At 50.1% G+C, this 17893-nt stretch overlaps 6 protein-coding genes across 8 annotated transcripts in view; 2 read left to right on the top strand and 4 right to left on the bottom strand.

Annotated features, from left to right (window-relative positions):
* LOC120893414 (E3 ubiquitin-protein ligase TRIM33) overlaps positions 1-845 on the bottom strand; it is a 39958-nt gene extending 39113 nt beyond the window's left edge. The window contains exon 1 of the mRNA XM_040295269.1: positions 684-845. The gene's annotated coding sequence lies outside the window, so the exon portion shown is untranslated. The remainder of the gene's footprint in view (positions 1-683) is intronic.
* Positions 846-1301: 456 nt separating this feature from the next.
* On the bottom strand, positions 1302-2231 carry LOC120908815 (DNA polymerase zeta processivity subunit). Its single transcript, XM_040320203.1, has 2 exons — positions 2038-2231; positions 1302-1968 (listed from the first exon to the last, which is right to left on the bottom strand). Exons 1-2 carry the CDS (start codon positions 2060-2062, stop codon positions 1379-1381), a joined length of 615 nt encoding a protein of 204 aa, XP_040176137.1. The 5' UTR covers positions 2063-2231; the 3' UTR covers positions 1302-1378.
* Positions 2232-2310: 79 nt separating this feature from the next.
* LOC120908816 (peroxiredoxin-5, mitochondrial) lies at positions 2311-7738 on the bottom strand. The gene is made up of 3 exons (XM_040320204.1): positions 7617-7738; positions 6860-7200; positions 2311-3686 (listed from the first exon to the last, which is right to left on the bottom strand). Exons 2-3 carry the CDS (start codon positions 6983-6985, stop codon positions 3228-3230), a joined length of 585 nt encoding a protein of 194 aa, XP_040176138.1. The 5' UTR covers positions 6986-7200; positions 7617-7738; the 3' UTR covers positions 2311-3227.
* A 203-nt stretch (positions 7739-7941) lies between these two features.
* On the top strand, positions 7942-12523 carry LOC120908809 (erythroid differentiation-related factor 1). Its single transcript, XM_040320195.1, has 5 exons — positions 7942-8087; positions 8163-9699; positions 9772-11212; positions 11289-11621; positions 11698-12523. Exons 2-5 carry the CDS (start codon positions 8163-8165, stop codon positions 12377-12379), a joined length of 3993 nt encoding a protein of 1330 aa, XP_040176129.1. The 5' UTR covers positions 7942-8087; the 3' UTR covers positions 12380-12523.
* Positions 12524-13522: 999 nt separating this feature from the next.
* LOC120908820 (glycine-rich protein GWK) lies at positions 13523-14471 on the top strand. Of its 2 annotated transcripts, none has more exons than XM_040320207.1 (2): positions 13523-13789; positions 13870-14471. In XM_040320207.1, the coding sequence occupies exons 1-2, from the start codon at positions 13730-13732 to the stop codon at positions 14026-14028; spliced, it is 219 nt and encodes a 72-aa protein (XP_040176141.1). In that variant the 5' UTR covers positions 13523-13729; the 3' UTR covers positions 14029-14471. The 2 variants fall into 2 exon arrangements, with proteins under 2 accessions (XP_040176141.1, XP_040176142.1); XM_040320208.1 differs by having other exon boundaries at positions 13541-13789; positions 13863-14471.
* On the bottom strand, positions 14106-17877 carry LOC120908812 (conserved oligomeric Golgi complex subunit 1). Of its 2 annotated transcripts, none has more exons than XM_040320198.1 (4): positions 17721-17877; positions 15198-17643; positions 14511-14722; positions 14106-14431 (listed from the first exon to the last, which is right to left on the bottom strand). In XM_040320198.1, the coding sequence occupies exons 1-3, from the start codon at positions 17858-17860 to the stop codon at positions 14513-14515; spliced, it is 2796 nt and encodes a 931-aa protein (XP_040176132.1). In that variant the 5' UTR covers positions 17861-17877; the 3' UTR covers positions 14106-14431; positions 14511-14512. The 2 variants fall into 2 exon arrangements, with proteins under 2 accessions (XP_040176132.1, XP_040176133.1); XM_040320199.1 differs by lacking the exon at positions 14106-14431 and adding an exon at positions 15038-15098 and having other exon boundaries at positions 14606-14722.
* Positions 17878-17893: the final 16 nt, after the last annotated feature.

Here is a 17893-nt window from a genome sequence, read left to right as displayed (position 1 = left end):
TGTGCGTGCGCCACTGTCTCGCCATTTGCCGGTGTATCCACTGCTTGTGGACGGTGGTTTTGGGTAGCAAATAAATGTTGAGCAAAATAACACACAACCCTGCGCTTAAACGCACGGCGAACACGCTCCACACGCACGCACACAAGCACAGCAGCACACGCAAAAGCACGCAGGCCGGTGAGAGCAACTGTCCGGGGAAAATGGCCGCCCTGCTAGCGCCCTCGGGCAAATTGATTGTTCCGGATGGCAACTGCGGTGCGCAGCACAGCGACCCGTTTTCCCGGAAAAGCTGCCTGCCGAGTGACCTTGGGCTACAACTCCAAAGCGTGCGTCTCTTGTTGATGTCAGCTGTGGGCACGAATTTAGAACACCAGTGGCACCGCAAAAGAAGAAAAAAAAACAACAACCACACACAATCCAATACTTTTCTATTGCGTTGTTAGGTGCGAATTGCTGTTCGCTGCGATGCACTCACACACAACACCAACTTCAAACAATGCCAACCCAAACACACAACCCCTTTGAGGCTTGTTTTATGGACTGAGACCTCACATCACACGCGTAGTACGGCAGCATATTTGGGCTGCATTTGAGATGGTTTGCTGCTAAACACTCGACATTTTCCCAAACACACATGCTTCCTTCCTTTTTCTATGCATTCACTCACATTCACAATCACATACCTCGTCATAGCCGTAAAAACATAACCAAGCGAAGAGGTTTTATTTACTGCCACGATAAAAACTCACAACGACGGTAGCTTTCCGCGGTAGCACGGTCCGATCTCGGGCGAGTGTAAATTTGTTGTACCAAATCCCGCTGCTCGCTACCCGTCTGTGTGCGTCTGATGTTGCGAGCGATGAAGATTGACCCAGCTAGCCAAGCTCGACGCGGTGACAGCTGTCAGTGGCCAAATCAAAAGCACCCAACTAAACTTTCGGTTTTTGCTTCATAAAATAATGAAAACGTGTTGCAGATTTGATTTTATTAGCAAACCCGATCCAATTTTATGTTGTGCGGGCATTCAGAATATTTTTTCACTCCAATCGACAAACTTTTTGCAGTTTGTTGGTGCATGTCATTTACATACACCTTGGTTTTTGAACGAAAACTAATGTCTACCAAGGTATACTGAGAAAGGTTAAATTTGACGCTTGTTTCGACTTTTGCTGCATGGGCTTGAAGAAAGGAAACAACTAATTGCCGTGCTGTTTTGAATTTCGTTTCATTATTTAAATAATTGTAATGCCCTCCCATGCATTTGATTCAAGATACTATTATTCCCAAACATACACAACGAATTTTAAAAAAGTGCTTGCTTTATTACAATATTTGACCACACCATAAACGTTACAATTCAGTTCAGCACGTACGCGTATCACATCCTACCATACTCTTCAACAAACACGTTTACCCCGACGCAGGACGTCTGCAACACCGGCAACAGCTCGATTCTGGACTTTTCATCCGCCTCCTGCACCGGCACCTCCTTCACGAATGGGAAATTCTGCAGGCGGGGATCGTTACCGATCCTAACGTACGCCGATTCCGTTGTGTGTAGCAAAATTTTGAACTTAACGTCCGCACTCTCCGGCAAGCGCTTTAAATTCTTCATACGAGCATCCAACGCCAGCAACGACTGTCGGAGCTCTTCCTCAAACGCACTCATGTTTTCATCGCTCTCCCTCGCCAGCCGCTGGTAGTCTAGGTTGAACACGTAGCTTTCCAGGGGATTGTCTTCCTCCTCGAAGAGGATCACTTCCAGCCGTCGCACCTTGCGGTTTCGTAACATTTCCCGGACAGCTTTTAACGTTTGCGCGATGTAGTCGTTCAGCGCACTGTAGATGGAAATGTACACCGGGATGTTGTACGCCTTGCGGATGCGAAATATTGCCTCCGGGTAGAGTTTGCGCTTGTACAGGATGGAGTTGATGTAGATCTCCATCATCTCGACGATGACGTCTATTTCTGAAAACGGATAAAGCAACGATTATCACTTTCAATCCATTGCAAATTGCTGTGTATCACGGATTTTACCCTGCTTTTCCGTGGCTGTGGCCATTTTGGCGCCCTTGTTTGCGTTTGTTGATGTTTCGGTATGTTGGGTGTGTTTGCTCACGATGACATTTACAACCTCCCCACTCCCCAGCACACACCCGGCTGTTGTTTACCGGGGCCATGATTTGTTTTATGCTGCACAGGCAAATATTCAAAATACCTTCGCATATCTATGGTTACGAGACCATTTTCGGACTGCCATCTAGATTGCCAATATTACAACAATTATGTGAAACTTTTACGCACACCATATCGTACTTTGCATGCATTGTGATGTTTATTCCATCTTCATTTTTAAATCCAACCAATTTCACTTCAACCACAACACTCGTTCCGTTCTTCACCTTACTCTACTGAGGCCCTGTGTGATCGACGTTTGGCCATTTGCATTTGCTGATTGATTTTTGTTCCGGGAATTGACATCGTAAAGCGGCAACATACGTCTCTTGCTGTTCGGTTGGATGTGCTTTGAGGGAACATCAATGTAGAGAAATATATTTTGCTAGCAAATGTGTGTGTGAGTGTGTGTCGGTCAAAACGGTGAGTAGTGTCGGGTCCAGTGTGTGTGTGTTAGTGTGTTTTTGTGGCACTAATTCCTATTCCTAATCATGTATCCAACTAGTTATTGTTCTCGGGATGCAGGTTTGATATATATATTTTGTCTCTCCATTACTCTACTGCTCAATGGAAACTCCAAAAAGGACCAGAACTGGGTTCGAAAAAAGCACTCGATCGTTTCGATCGTCACAAAGCAGCGATCAAACCCAAACACAGGCTAACTAACAGACATTCCACGGCACAGCGAAAAGGGGTTTTAGAATTTCAATCGTTATTTCAATTCATATTTCTATCCTACGGTATGCACTGGTAATTGATCCTTAAGCCAGATGATAAGGAGAAGAGAATATCTAGTGTTGATGCCGACCCCTGTTGGGCTAGCCCGTGCCTCCATGTGCGGTGTCCTAATTCATAATTATTATCGAGCGAAAGAGAGTTCAAAGGTACGTACAACCGTTAAACCACTTGCTGTTGTAACAAGCGTACATTATTATGGCTATTAAAGACTGCGAGAGAAAACGGTGTGCGAAAAAGAAGCGCCTTGAAGGCGCGCGCGTGTGTAGGTGACTTAAGACGGTAAAAAGTAGAACGAACCCCTGCCGGACGACCTTTTACAGCTTGATCTTGTCGGCCAGCGAACAGGACAGTCCGGTACCGTCCGGCTCGACGTTGAGCGACTTCACGACACCGTCCTCGAGCACCATCGAGTAGCGCTTGGAGCGCAGCCCTCCGAGCGGCGGCAGATCGGCCCCGAGCTCGAGCGCCTTCGTGAAGGCGGCGGCCGGATCGGCCAGCATGCGCACCTTGCCGGTCGCGTTGTGCTGCTTGCCCCAGGCCGACATGACGAACGGATCGTTCACGGACACGCACACAATCTCGGTAGCGCCGGACGATTTCAGGTCGGCCGCCTTCTCGACGTACCCGGGCAGGTGCGTCTTGGAGCAGCCGGGCGTAAAGGCGCCGGGGACGGCAAACAGGATCACCTTCTTGCCGGCGCACAGGTCCGCCATGTTTACCTTGTTGGCGGGCGAATCCTCAAACAGGTCGATCGAGGGAATCTTGTCACCTTCCTGCAAAAGATAAAGAATTACATACGTTAAAAGCTGCCACTCACAGCAAAACATACAACACGCAGTGCAAGGCTAAAATCAGTGCAAACATAAGACAAACGCGCCAACCCTGCTGCGGGCTGGAGATATATCGATTTATCACGGACCATTTACCTTTGCCACAGTGCCATTATGTCATTTCACCACAAAAAGGAAACGTGCTGGGAAGACGTGGTTTATGAAATATAGATTGCTGCTGTCCTTCGCCCCGCACCGAACAATAATCTACCCATTAATCCTACACCTTTATGCGCTCTCGGTGGCATATGCCCTTCGCTCGCCAACTAAGATTATCTTCAACCATCCTTAGCTCTCTGGGCGTCCAGCCGTTGTACGTAGAACGCAAATGAGGGGGTAATACATATTTCATGCGGAACCCACCGGCTCTAAACGACCGTCCAACGATAGTGGAAAGCGACACACACACACACAACCACACACCTCACCAGACCTTCCTTCCATCGGCTCGTCGGATCGTCGAGGTTGCTTTTTAATGAATCGGAGTTTGTGGGGTTTCGCTTGTTACATCGATTTTTGCCTTCTACACGGTTCTAATTTCCTCTCTATCCCTATTTTATGGGCGCAATCGAATGGCTATCAATCCCTCCTCCACCCCCACCCCTCTGTTATTATATTCTTACCCATTGTTCGGCTCGTAAGTGCTTCAGGCAATACAATACATTTAGCCAGAACCGTGTACAAACTTGCTGAATAATTGATTTCTAATTTTAACGTTTAGCTCCTTGTTCGTATTCTCCTTTCTTCCTGCGTCTGTGTGTGACCTTCTCAAGAGTAGTCCTATTATCTTCTCCATCTTCTCGACAAAAACACACTTCACCCGGCAGGGTGCGTGAGGATACACCTTTCTGTAATGTTATTTAAATGGCGTTAAGATCCACTTACCACACCCGCAAGTCAGCACATGTGATTGAGTAATAAGATTTAAGGTTTTCGCATTTCCAACAACCTTTTGCTGAAACAGGAAAAAAAAATCTCCTATAATGGTCAGCAATCATACCAATGAGACAAAGAAGTCGAACCAAACCAAACGGTCAAATTGGCCCGTAAAACCGTAGGCATTCTTCTGCATGGTGACCTATAAGCGAGAGTTGCTACTGTACTTCTAAACTCAATTAAAAGCCGTTCTAGGAATGGTAGAAGTTCCACTGCGCTCCTTCGACTAGAAGAGGTAAAGTTATTCTAGTCAAATTAGCGAGTTGATCAACCGTTGCCCCCAGTAACCCTAAAATCCTTTCCCACACTCTCTCACACACACACACACATGGGGCTCCTGAATCAACAAATAGTAGTGTACCCACCGCATGGGTTGGAAAATTCATCGAGGATGCCATGGAGTGAGGGGACCATCATCGGGGAGGCATAAAAAGAACACAAACGTTGATTCTATTTACCGACTCAACACAGCCGGAATGAAGGTTAAACAACCGAAACAGTATCGTCCACCGAGAAAGGGGTACAGAGAGAGAGAGAGAGAGGGTGTGTATGTTGGGGGTTAAGATAATATTCATCCATTCCATACAAACTTTCAGGGGTTTTTGGAAGCGTACAAATTGGGCTTCACCGTAGGACGGGACGGGTGTAAAACAACACACAAAACCCAGCAGCAGAAAGAAAAGCATACAATATTCAACCTCAAACGATACGTAGCATAACTTTGAATAACTCCCACTGCCTACACCACCTCCGCCCATCGTTTGCTGCAACATCGGGTGGAAATTTCCCAAACGATGGGCATCTAGACTCAATGTGCTGGAAAATTCCTGCCACATGTGTGGTGGTGGTGGTGGGCGTGCGTGTGATGCTGCCGCGGCTTGTTGCTTTTCAAGTGGCCACCACCAATGGTGCTTATCATTCGAAACAAATGCAGAACGGAGTCGTTTTACAAACAAAACACAACTACGGAAACTTTTTCTTCTAACGAAGTACGTTACAAGCTTCTAGTAGTCAGCCCGATCCTTTTGCAGTTGTTTTTTTTATGTGTGAAACTGAACAGCAGTGCCAAGCACACGGAGCTGTGCTCAATATCAAGTTGCCAGCCAGCTGAAGAACAAGCGAGGCATCATAAATAACGAGAATGAACAAAACATACAAAAAAAAAATTGCCTAGCTACAAATACTCCCGCGGTGTACGCTCGTTAGTATCGATCGTCGAGGCGTACGTGCGAATTATTCGACCATCCTGTGCCAGTACTGGGACACCTTCTTTTCGTCCTTCTCAGCCATTTCATCAACAACACGGGTAAGCACACACAGGCAACAAAAAAACAACACGGCCCCATTTCTGCCCGTTCTAGAAGGCATATTTGCATTTGCCTAATGGCAAACCAAACAACAAGCAACGAGGAATGGTGTGCGCTCATCATGCATCAGCGAGCATAAATGCAAATGCACCTCAACCGACGAGGACGACGCCGCCGGCTGGTTTTGTCATCCGTGTCGTTTGAAGAGTGTGCTCTTGGCGGTTCATTAGAGGCCCCGCACGAGGAACGTTTTAAAGTGTCGAACGGTAACCATGGTTACTATCAAAGCAAAGGTGATTTGCAGTGCTTTAAGCGAATGTAGTGTTATAAAATACAAACTCCACGCTTTTAGACACAAAACATTCGAAAATAGCGATTGGAGAGTGGCTCTTATTCCTTTCCATTTTAAAAGTAAAATTATTCATTAACCCCAAGTTCACGGTCAGCTGAACTTAAAGTTCTGAAAGCGACACGCTGTGACGTTCTGCACCGGACATTACGTGGCATCAGATCGTTTCTGATAGCTTTTGCTGCCATCAACCACACACCGGAAGCAATACCGGAAGCCTGACCTGGTATGAAATGAACATAAAAATAACATTAACCACACATAAACACACTCACACGCCGGAAGAATCCTCCGATCTCAATCATTTTATGATGCGCTCGCGTGTCGTCGCCGACACGGCAAATGAAACTCCATTACGGCGATCGCGCGCGCGTCTCATCCAAAAACGTATTATGTAATTTATGTTTGCTGATAATCTACGCCGCTAAGGGCCACCAGTGTGTGGGGCCATATCACACTACCACCCGAACCCGATAATTGCTTCTATGTTCTCCCATACACCCGGCTTCGCTTTGTTGCCTTACCTTAATTTGCACCATCTTCGACGTGTGGAATGTAGCAGCAGCGTTCAGCAACACGGGACGTCCGCACTGGTTCAGCACAAAGGAGTTTTTGACGACGGCACACGACGAACGCACGAACGAATGCATCGAGTAATCGCGCGCGCACACACCCGCAAGCAGCAGAGGGAACAAAACCGGATTTCGGTACGCGTGGAACGTCAGCGAGTGTGATGGAGGTAGGCAGGCAGGCCGCGTGCTGGAGAGGTTGAGGGCGATGAAGGGCGCGCGTAATCGAGAGGGTCCTTATCTGTGAGACCAACAACAGACAAACACACACACACACAAACGCTGCCGGTTCGGTTCTGCAACGAAAAAGGGCGAAGGATACCTGCTGTAAAACGAACATTTATGTGCTTTCCTCATGTATGTGTGCGTGTGTGTCGGTACGCGGGGCAACGTTTCGTGTTGGTGGAGAATCAATTTTCCGTCGAACATGCCGGCCATGATACGGAAAGAGAAACACAGACACGCACTTTTCCCCGCTCTTTACCGCCGTATTTAATAAAGCCCTTTTATCGGGCTATTATTTGCAGCTGATGTTTTTCGATTTACTCGGGAATCGTACGCGGAAGATTTCTCCTTGCATAAGCAGCAGAGTGGCGGTTTTAAAGCGGTGAAAATGAAAAGCAAACAATCAAAGGCAATGGTTCTCTCTTTCCGGGGGGTTTGCGGTGCAATTTAGTGGAGTTTGATGAAAGGGGATGAAAATATAGTTCACCTGTTTTACGCCGATTTATTGTGGTTTCCACTTTATTGTTGCACAACACCTGCACAATGTTATTCACGGCAAATCGCTCCTTGACAGCAGGCCACAGTGGGCTACTTGCGAGCAATTGAGGACACATTTTTTATTCAAATGTCTGAGCGGGTTTTTGAAAATGCTTTATCAAATACCAGCCTTGCGAAATGATTTGTATTAGAAAACAGGAGAAATATGCTTGAAATCCATTTTTTCCTTCAAAAATAAAAGATAATTTAAAACAAATATCTTTTGCTGTCAATTTTCTTGACCGACTGACCTCCCTACCGTGCTACCAAAGTAAACAATCCAACAAAACAGCCGGTGCTGCTCAGCTGTCAACACATTGTTTTTCTGGATCGCTCTCACACATTCTAGAAACTACACAGCCGCATACCTCTGGACGAAACTCGCAACTAATGCGCCTCTGGCGGTGTGATATTACCAGCAGTAAGTAACGGATTGGCCACAGTGCATCCGATCCCATTCGCCGGCTAACAGTTTCCCCCGCACTATCCCTACCAGATGGATGACACGGAAATTGAACTGTGCCCGCGCATTAGCACGGTGTCGAAGGACGGGCATGCGGATGATCCCGGCCAGCAGGTGAAATCGAACGCCATCGTGCGCTTTTCGATCGTGCAGAGTACGGTACCGTTCGGTCGGCTCAAGTGCAACACCAACCTCAACATGCCACCGTCCAACTGGCTGAGCAATTCGGCCAACTCGTACGGACTGGGACAGTTCCTGTCCCACCAGGCCGGTTTCAGCAGCTTCCGGATGGCGAACATGTTTCCCGACTGCGTTGGCGGCGTGGACGTGGTGTCGGATTCGGAAAACATCAAGCGTCTGCTCAAGCTGCCGTACTCGCGCAAAAGCGTCATCTCGATGATTGTGCATCGCATCGAAAACACGCTGCTGATCGACGAGTTTGACGTGGCCAAGTATCTGCTGCTGCAGGAGGAAGCCGAATGGCACTGGTTGCGCTCGTTCATCTACGAAAACATTCTGAAGAGTCTGAACGACAGCGAGCGGAAGCTGTTCCTACATCCCAAAACGCGCGAAGCATTTCAGCAGAAGTATCTCACCTCCAAGTTTCTGTACCACAGCCTGCAGACGGGGGCGGAACAGGAAGACGCGACCGCAAAAAGTGAGCCGCACGATGTGATACTGAACAATTGCGCACCGTACACGCCACTGCCCCACGCCGGACCGCTACTGCCCGAGCCGACGGAGGAGGAGCACTTTCCCGATGCGCAGCAGAGAAATCACATGTTCAATCGCAACGTGATCTGGACGTTCGAGGACATCCGGATGCTGATCGGGACGGATCTGCCCATCTTTGGTGGAGCGAATCGGCCGTGCATAAGCCTACGGCTGCGCGACGAATCGAAACCGATCAACGTGCTGACCGGCATCGATTACTGGCTGGACAATTTGATGTCCAACGTGCCGGAGGTGGTCATGTGCTACCATCTGGACGGTATCGTGCAGCGGTACGAGCTGATCAAGACCGAGGATCTGCCACGTTTGGAGAATTCCGAGTTTTCTCCCCAGCTCATCCGCAACGTGGCCCAGAACATTCTCGCCTTTCTGAAGGCGAACGTCACCAAGGCGGGCCACACCTACTGGCTGTTTAAGGCGCGCAACGATGACGTTGTGAAGCTGTACGATCTGACCACGCTGTGCGAAGCGCACGACGGGGGCGGAACCACGGCAGAGGAGGATGGAACGGCCAAAAAAGGGGATACGGAGGAATTGTCCTCCAAGCAACCGGCGCCCACCGGTACGGGCAAGGTTGGGGAAGATAACAATCCCACCAGCCTACCGCCGGGCGGACAGAATCCTTTCACCGTGCCGGTAGCGATGTTGCTTTACACCGTAGCGAGAAATATGAAAAATTCCGTCGAAAATGGCACTGTGTCGGCGTCGAAAGCGGGTGCCATCCGGACGCTGCTGAACAATTGCATCACCCTGCTGCCAAAGGAGAAGTATCCGCAGATTGTTACGTCTTCACATTACATTCTGTCCGATTTGCATATTCCAGCGGACACGGATCCATGTAAGTTAAACGACAGATAGAAATTGTGTTCCATTTTAGATTTACAATTGCTTTGTGTGCTTTTTGCCACAGGTTCACCCAAGTTCAACACTACGATCGATGAGGATGAAGACGACGATGTTGGCTATTTGTGCGGTGAGCGCAATTCCACGCCCTCGGAAAACGGGCTGGACGAGACGGAGGATGAAGCACCAGCGGCTGTGAAGGAGCAGGAAGGGCAGCGGGAACCAGCAGGAGGCAGCGTAAAGCTGGAGGCAGCCATCCAGAGCATCAAAGATACGCTCAAAGAGTACAAGGTGGAGGAGCGATTGGGCAAGCATCACAACTCCCGTCCGGCGCCTCTGCTCTGCAGCACGGCGGAACGGTGCAACATTGCGCTGCAGCATATCGTGGACGGATTGCAGTGCCTGCAGTACTTCGACAACTACGAGGAGCAGAAGCAGCGCGAGAAGGAAAAGGAAGCCGAACGGCAAAAGATCGTCCACGAGGAGACACACCCAAACATGGCAAAGTCGGACAATGCGATCCCGCTGCCGTACCAACCGCTGCGCCCGGAGCCGTGCCCGGTCGATCCGGCAAAAATCATCCCAATGGGCTGGAAGGAGGGGTGCGCGGGTGCGCAAGAGGAGAAGGATTCGGAACGGAACGGAAAGGCGGGCAAAAAGCGCTCGAAGCGTAAAGACGCGGAAAAGCAACGAAAAAGCGGCGGCGGCGGCTCGAACAAGCCGGATGCCGGTCCCGATCGTGCCCCGGAGGCGGATCCGCGGGCGCTTTTGCTGAAGGGACAGATCGGTGTGATTAAATCGTGGAACGTGCACTTAAAGATACTGCTGTTCGAGAAAGCCTGCCTCGTGTATGCGACCATGGCAGAGCAAGAGTACGCACAGCAGCGATACGGAGCGACCTTGCGCTATCTGTACTCTGCCATCCGCTGCCAGCAGGTGGTGACGAAGCACATCTCGTGCGTATCCTCCCAGCTCGGCAACTTGCTGGGTCGAGCGGGCGATTGCTTTTTCCAGCTCGCCAAAGATTGGGATCGGATTGGGGAGCATCTGGTCCAGTTTGCGGCCCAGCATCCTCTCGATCAGCTGATTATGGAGGAGCTAGTGAAGGATATTGGCAGCGAGGTGGAAAACACGCTGCCCGTGCCGACGGAAAACATGGAACAGCTCATAGTGACCAGCTGCGGCTGCTACGAAACTGCCATTGCCGTGGCGACCAAAGACGAGGACGAGCTGCGGCGCCGGCTCGGCAGCGTTCGAAACGAGCTCGGCGTAAAGTATATGCACTGGGCGCAGGAAGAGTATCAGAAGTACGTGGAACGGACGGAGGACGGAGCGCTCGATTCGACGGAACCTTTGTATCAGCTGTTGACGAAGAAATCGTACGATTCGCTGCAGAAAGGCATCGCGCTGTTCGAGGCCGTCAACGACACGACGAATCTAGCGTTTCTCCTGTGCAACATGGGCCGGTTCATGCGGTTTCGGGCACACATACATCTGGTCGGCGAAAAGTAAGACTTGTGCTGTAAACTTTATATCTTTTTGTTAATTACCATGCTAATGATGCTCTCTTTCCTTTGTCTATAGACCGAACAATGTGACTGCAATGAAGAAATTCTACCACGAAGCATTTGAATACTACCATCGAGCGCTCGGGATTCTCGGTTCGCGCAAGGATTATCCGGACATGTGGTCGTTGGTTACGTGGGAGCTATCTACTGCCACGTTCAATCTGGCCAGGCAGCTGCAGGATCACAACGTCATTCCGGTCGACGGACAGGGAGGCCAATCGCAGTCGCAGGAAGAGGTCGAGCAGGAGGTGGTTGAAATGCTGCAGCGAGCGTTGAAACTGTGCGATCAAGACAACAGCGGTCCCAAACAGGTCCTGTACTCCTTCCGTGCTGGTCTCATTCATCATCGGTAGGTGTTTCACGAGTTCATTTTGAAAGCTTCGTTTAGGTTTTAATGCTTACCTCATTCTCTCTTTTTTTAACAGTATTGCATCATACCACCACATGTCGTACCGATCGACGGCCGTTGAACATCGCCGTAAAACATCCCTGCGACTCACAAAGCTCCACTACGAAAAGGCTGCCAACATCTTTGAAAGCCTCTCGGAACCGCAGGAATATCTACAAATCCAAATGGAACGCATCGCGCTGCAAGAGTACCAATGCGAACAGGCGTCAGCGTCGGCCGCAAAAACGTCCCACCTGCTCGGTGCCTTGTCCCTCTGCAAGCAGGCATATCCGCTAATCGAACACCTTGCCATCACAAAGCCACACGCCGTCGACGAGCCTCCGACCGGCACGGCGGACGGTGGCAGCAGCAGCAGCACCAATGACGGTAACGCTGGCGGCTACGAGGAGCTGCAGAAGCTGCTGGAGCTGTTCGAAAAGCGACTGCAGGTGATTTTGCGAACGCTCACGAAGCTGTCGCTTCAAGCGGCCGGCGACCAGAAGGACCCCACGGCCACCCATTACAAAGCGCTGTTCGCGGTGGCCTTACAGAAAAAACCGGCCCAAGTAGCGGAAGATGTTCCGCCGCCCAAGGGTGGCGGTGAGGCCGGTGCAGTGATCAAAGAGTATGCCTTGCACCTGTCCAACGTTTTGCGGCAGATATGTGATCTCGATCGCGACCACGAAGCGGTAGCGCGGCGAACGGCAGCGCCGCGATAAACGGGCCCGGCGGGCAGGGCGGGTGTCTAAATTGTTGTGAATGAAACGCTTCCCGTTACTCGCTTTGTCGCCGCCGCTGTGTTGTGAAGTACGATTCATGTTTGTCGTGTTTTTTTTACTGAAATAAACTCCGTACAATATCCGTACAACCGCGCTCTGTTTTAACGAGTCCGAAAATGCCGTCCTTGCGGTGACCCAATTTGTTGTCAAACGACAGTTTTCTAATTACCGTCGACAAAAATAGGTACACGGCTCGTGCGTATCAAAATTAAACACGACAACAAACCGTTTATCATACCGTCTTGCCGGTGGGAGAGCGACTGTGTGTTCTTCAGTTCCTTGCGTCCGTGTTGTTTTTAATTTGATGCGTCTAAAAATTGTGACCTTCGTGTGTTGTTTTTGCGATGACAAATTTCAGTTCGCGTGTTTTCTTCCCCCTGTACAAAACAAACACCAATTTTTAATTCAATGTCTCATTATTTTCCGAATTTACTTGTTGACATCTTTTCCCTACCCGCGCCTATTATTAGCGCATGACGATGCGAAAGAAACGCATAATTTAGGCACTGCAATAAATCAAAAGCAATGTTTCTAGAATTTCATTTTACAGGGATCTAAATCAAGGCAGGATGAAGCAATGTGGTGAAATGAGGTGCCATAGGATACTGTTACAACAATCGAAAGTTTAAAACAATTACTCTATTACTATCCTTAAGGTAATCGGCAAGGACGTTTCACTCGCTGTACAGCTTGGTGAATGACCTTTGGCACTGATCCCAACGGCACAATCCTTCACTAGCAGTAGCAGTTTCGATTGACCACAAACCTTCAAGTTCATTGCCATTTACCCAACGGTCGCCTCAAGATGGCAAGACGTTACACGGGACATTTCAATGTCGTACGGCGCACCCTGTTTTTAAATTCCTTCAATGAAAGGGAACTGCCCGCCGCCGTAGTCCGAAAGAAGACATTTTGGCAACCGTGTTCAGTGGGACTGTTTGTGCTGTTGGGAGAGTGAGAGGATACGGGATTAAGATCATCCACCGTACCCCGTGTATGGGACGGTTGTCTATTTTTACATAAACGACCCAAGAACGGTTAAGCAGCGTCTTCTCTTGAGGGATGAGGGATGACGACTTGATATTGTTTGGTTGGATGGATTGGTGGTTGGCACATATCCCCACCACAAAATCGTTCGTTGTGTCGGTCCGGAAATGGCCAGCCGGATCGTAGGAACGCCAACCGATCGGGCAGTTGAGTCGCATCCTTCGACGGATACACATCACCACAGTTAAACAAGCAACTCATTGACAAGGTTTAGTAGTTCTCCGTGATTCGTTAAGATTCAACATGGGTAAAGGCAAGGGTGGCGGTTCCGGTGGTGGTGGTGGTGGCCAGCCGGGCGGTGGTGTAAGTAGAGTTTACTGAGACTCGGACGCCAGCAAGCACCGTTCGTGTTACTCTAGTTCGAACGTTGTTTCAGAAAAAAGGCCCTGCAGGTGGTGGCGCCGCCAAGGGTGGAAATGACGCTAAAGGTGGTGCTGGCGGTAAAGCAGCAGACAAGGGAGCCGGAAAGAAGGGTGGTAAAAAGTGATGGAATGGATTTCCTCGGACAGCAGCTCACCCCGACCTACTTCCGGAAGCGATAACAGCAGCGGATTCGGCCGGCCAGCGAAAGGGAGCCCCTTACGAATTCGAATTGTGATTTGGACTGTGAACATTATTATTCAAGCGTTTACCGATGTATTTATTGTTGGCTTTTTCCTGCTTGGCGCAAGCACTCGTACGCGGGGTTTGTGCTTCGAAACGGAACAAAACACTTACAAAAGACAAACTAAGCAAACTAGCTAGCTAGCTAAACTCAAACCAGTACTCAATAGACACGAAACCAATCCGCTGCTGTAGTATTTTTCCATCTCTTTCGCTACGCAACCACCTCTCATCGTATCCACCGCACATCTTTCACTAGAACGACGACAAGAGCACCTTCTCTATCTATGGTTAAGATTTGTTTTATATTATTTTCCTCGCAAGTGAATATACATTTAAAAGCTTTCAATGGAAATAAAAGAAACAAGCTATTCAAAAACTACTACCTTGTTGCATTGATGATTCATTCTTCCCAACTTACTTTTATCGGAACCAATCCTTATCTAAGCCGAAGAAGGCAGCCGCACCCTTGGCATAGTTCTGTGCCGTACCAGCAGACGTACTACTGCCACCCGCAGTGGCCTCTTTGGTGGATTGTTTCGTAGTCCCAGCAGCACTGTTACCACTGCTACTGCCGAGAGTGGATTTTCCCGATTCACCGCCACCGGATGCGGACTTTCCTTTCTGTTGTTCCTGCAACGAGAGTGTAAAACGTGTATAAGTTTGGTGTATTTGGCCATTCAAGCAAGACGGTATAATTTTAGAAGCATTCGCACATGCACGCTTACGCGACGCGATTTTGAGAGCGAGCCAACATGGGGAGAGTAAAAAACCACAAATTGTTATTCCAACGAACTTAGCAACACGATTGGAATTAGTTGTAGAAAGGGATTAGTACATGAAGTATGGAGGAAATTAGGAAAAATTTAAAGGCGCAATATTATTAACACCCCCAAAAAAAGACACTCATAGAAACACTTTCACACACTCAAACACAAAAACCTTCACCTTTGAGAAGGCGTCACCTTCAAATGATGAGTGACGAATACTAAGTTGAGAATGTAAAGGGCTGAAATAAAAATAATCTTCTTATAGGTACGTTCTTACAGCTATCGGGACCGACCATCTCACCTAGCAGAACGTAAATGTCTCAATCATTATGCCATACCTTTAAACTATCGCCTCCCAGTGAAGCGGTCGTCAGTTCACTCGAGCCCGCTGTAGCCGAAGCGGTGTCCTTGCAAACAACCGGCAGCAGCGGGAACCACACCATGTTCAGGCTGTTCGAGCTGAGCGTAAGGATGTTTGGGTTTTTGTCCAACGGCTCCGTCCCTGCCCCGCTGGGACCCACAATCGTGCCGAGCTGCTCGCTGTGGCATATGAGTGCGCCCAGAAAGTGCTGCAGCTTCAAGATGGATCGTTTCACGTTCGCGTTCAGATGGCCATAGAACACGTCAAAATCGAACGGATCGATGTACGATTTGAAACGGCCCACCAGTTCGTTGAAGCGCTCGTTTAGCTGCTTCTGTTCGCGCCCCATCAGCAGCAGCTGCAGGAAACGAACGTCGAGGTAGTACTGCAGGGCTAGGGATTGATTTTGCTTCACGAATTCCGTCCCGGCCAGCACGTCGTAGTGCTTTAGCAGCATCGTTGCGAGCCGCTCCACGATGTCGAGCATCGTCGGGCGCGGTATGGTCTGGGGGATGGCTTCGTTCAGCAGCTCGTACACGTGATGGAGACACTTCTGCACCGGGAAGCTCGGTTGCGACGGTACACGAATGGTCGATTGAATTGGTTGATTGTTTTCATCGTTCTCCTCGATCGTAACCGTCTCCCAGACGGGGAAATCGTTCAGCAGCGCATCGTACCCGACGTCGGCGGACAGTGTGGGCCACCGTTGCTGGAAACGTTCCACCCACAGCGTCCAGCACTGCAAACTCTCATCTTCGAGCAGTCCGGCCACCTTGGCCCATCGCTCCGGATCCTCCTCAGGCATGGCGACGGTCGATGAGGATGTTCGTCCCGCGTGCCAACTATCCGCCAGACCGATCGTCGTGGGAATGAAACATTCGCGCAGCGCCGGACAAAGCTCCCGGACGGCGGTGAGAAAACGGGCCAGCAGTGCGTACCGTTCGGCGGTCGGATCAAACTCAGCTGACTTGGTGGCCGTTATCAGCTCGGCTACACCGTCCACGCAGCACTGCCGGAAGTAGACCAACATTTCGTCCACCTCGGACCGTGTTGAGGACGAGAGAAACGAACGTACGTCACGGGTTAACGTTTGCAGACGCCCGTTCAGTGAGCCGATGAGTGCAACCAGTGCCGGCGTGTACCCGTGTGCCTTCATGAGCAGCTTGCGGGTGGATGGATTCGATCGATCGAGTGCAGTTTCCAGATTCATCGGCACGTCGTCGAGCGATTCCTTCCACACGAATGCTTTCAAATCGCCCGGATTGGCGGCCAGCAATTCCAGCAAGTCCGAGCGAGTTTTCTGCACCGTTTCGGTCCACGCTGACTTTATGATGCTTTGCATGCGATCGTTTATGAGCCGCTGGTAGAAGGTGGCATAGAAATCGGTCCCTTCCGATAGTCCTAGCTTTGCGGTGACGGCACTCCAGTTGGACGGTTTATCCAGCGCGATAGCCTGCCTCTTGATATCATGCAGCGTTTTTATCGACGGCACCAGACTGACCAAGCGTTTCAGCCGACCGGCAACTGTCGTTTCGATGCTTCGCAAAAAAGCACTTACTGCAGTCCGCACGTTCTCTTCCGCCAAATCGATTCGCTCCAATCGGGGCCGGAACTTTGCAATCATTTCCGGAACCATCTGCATAATCATCGGATCCTCCGACCGTATCAATCCGATCGTTGGTGCCGCTTTATCCCCGGTAATGTGCTGTAGCTCGCGCTGAAACCCTCCCTGAACACTGTCCGCCTCCGCAGTGCCGTCGTCGACGAAGCACTCGTAAAACAGGCGCACCGTACCGATCAACACCTTCAAGCTGGCCAGCAGTTTATCCTTCACCTTCTCGTACACGGTTTCATTTTCATCCAGCACGTCGAGGAACGCTTTCGAGCGCCGCTCCGTAAACATGGACAGCGTCTGCTCGACCGGACACGACTCCAGCAGCAGCCAGCTGGCCAAGCTCTTGGAAGCCACCGCAACCGACAGCTCCTCGCGGCCCAGCGACTCCCGGCACGCCGCCTCGATGGTGAAGAAAAACTGGCTCAGCACTTGCCACTGCTTGGCGGCGACGGGGAATTTGCGCATCGTTTCCCGTTCCGTGTCCAGGCTCAACCCCGTCGAAATGTGCCGGGCAAAGATGAACAGCTGCGTCGCCACGAAGTAGTCCTCCCGATCGATACGGCTCCAAATCATCTCGGGCAGGCTGGTCAGCAGCTTAATCTGCACAATCACACCGTGAAAGTTGTGATCGCGATGCTTCTTCTGCATCCGCTGGTAGTCGGTGCCGGTGCGAAAGCCAATCAGATTGTGATCGTTCAGCTGCTGACAGCGGGCCGTGATGCGGTCGACATTGCCAATGATGGAACCGGCCGTCTGCTTCATGTCACCGATCGTATCTGCCGCCTTCAGCAAATCACGGTAACGTTCGCTGCGAGGGAAAAATGGAAGAGAATGCAATAAACTCATATAAACCTAACACGCCACGGTGCACGGCCAAACACATACCCAACCATCGTGCGAAGTTCCTCGCGCTTCAGCTCTATCTCGTTCAGCACCCGCTTGTGCACCAAATCGATTTCGGCTACATTGTGCTGCTTGAACAGTTGGTCCACATCGATGTTCAGTAAATCTAAGCTCTTCGCCATTCTGGTGGCGTCCAAACTGGCAATCGGTCCAAT

The sequence above is a fragment of the Anopheles arabiensis genome, chromosome 2 (genome assembly GCF_016920715.1).
Source record: "Anopheles arabiensis isolate DONGOLA chromosome 2, AaraD3, whole genome shotgun sequence".
Classification (NCBI taxonomy): domain Eukaryota; kingdom Metazoa; phylum Arthropoda; class Insecta; order Diptera; family Culicidae; genus Anopheles; species Anopheles arabiensis.
The sequence above is the reverse complement of the archived record's forward strand: the minus strand, read 5'-3'. Positions and strand labels throughout refer to the sequence as shown.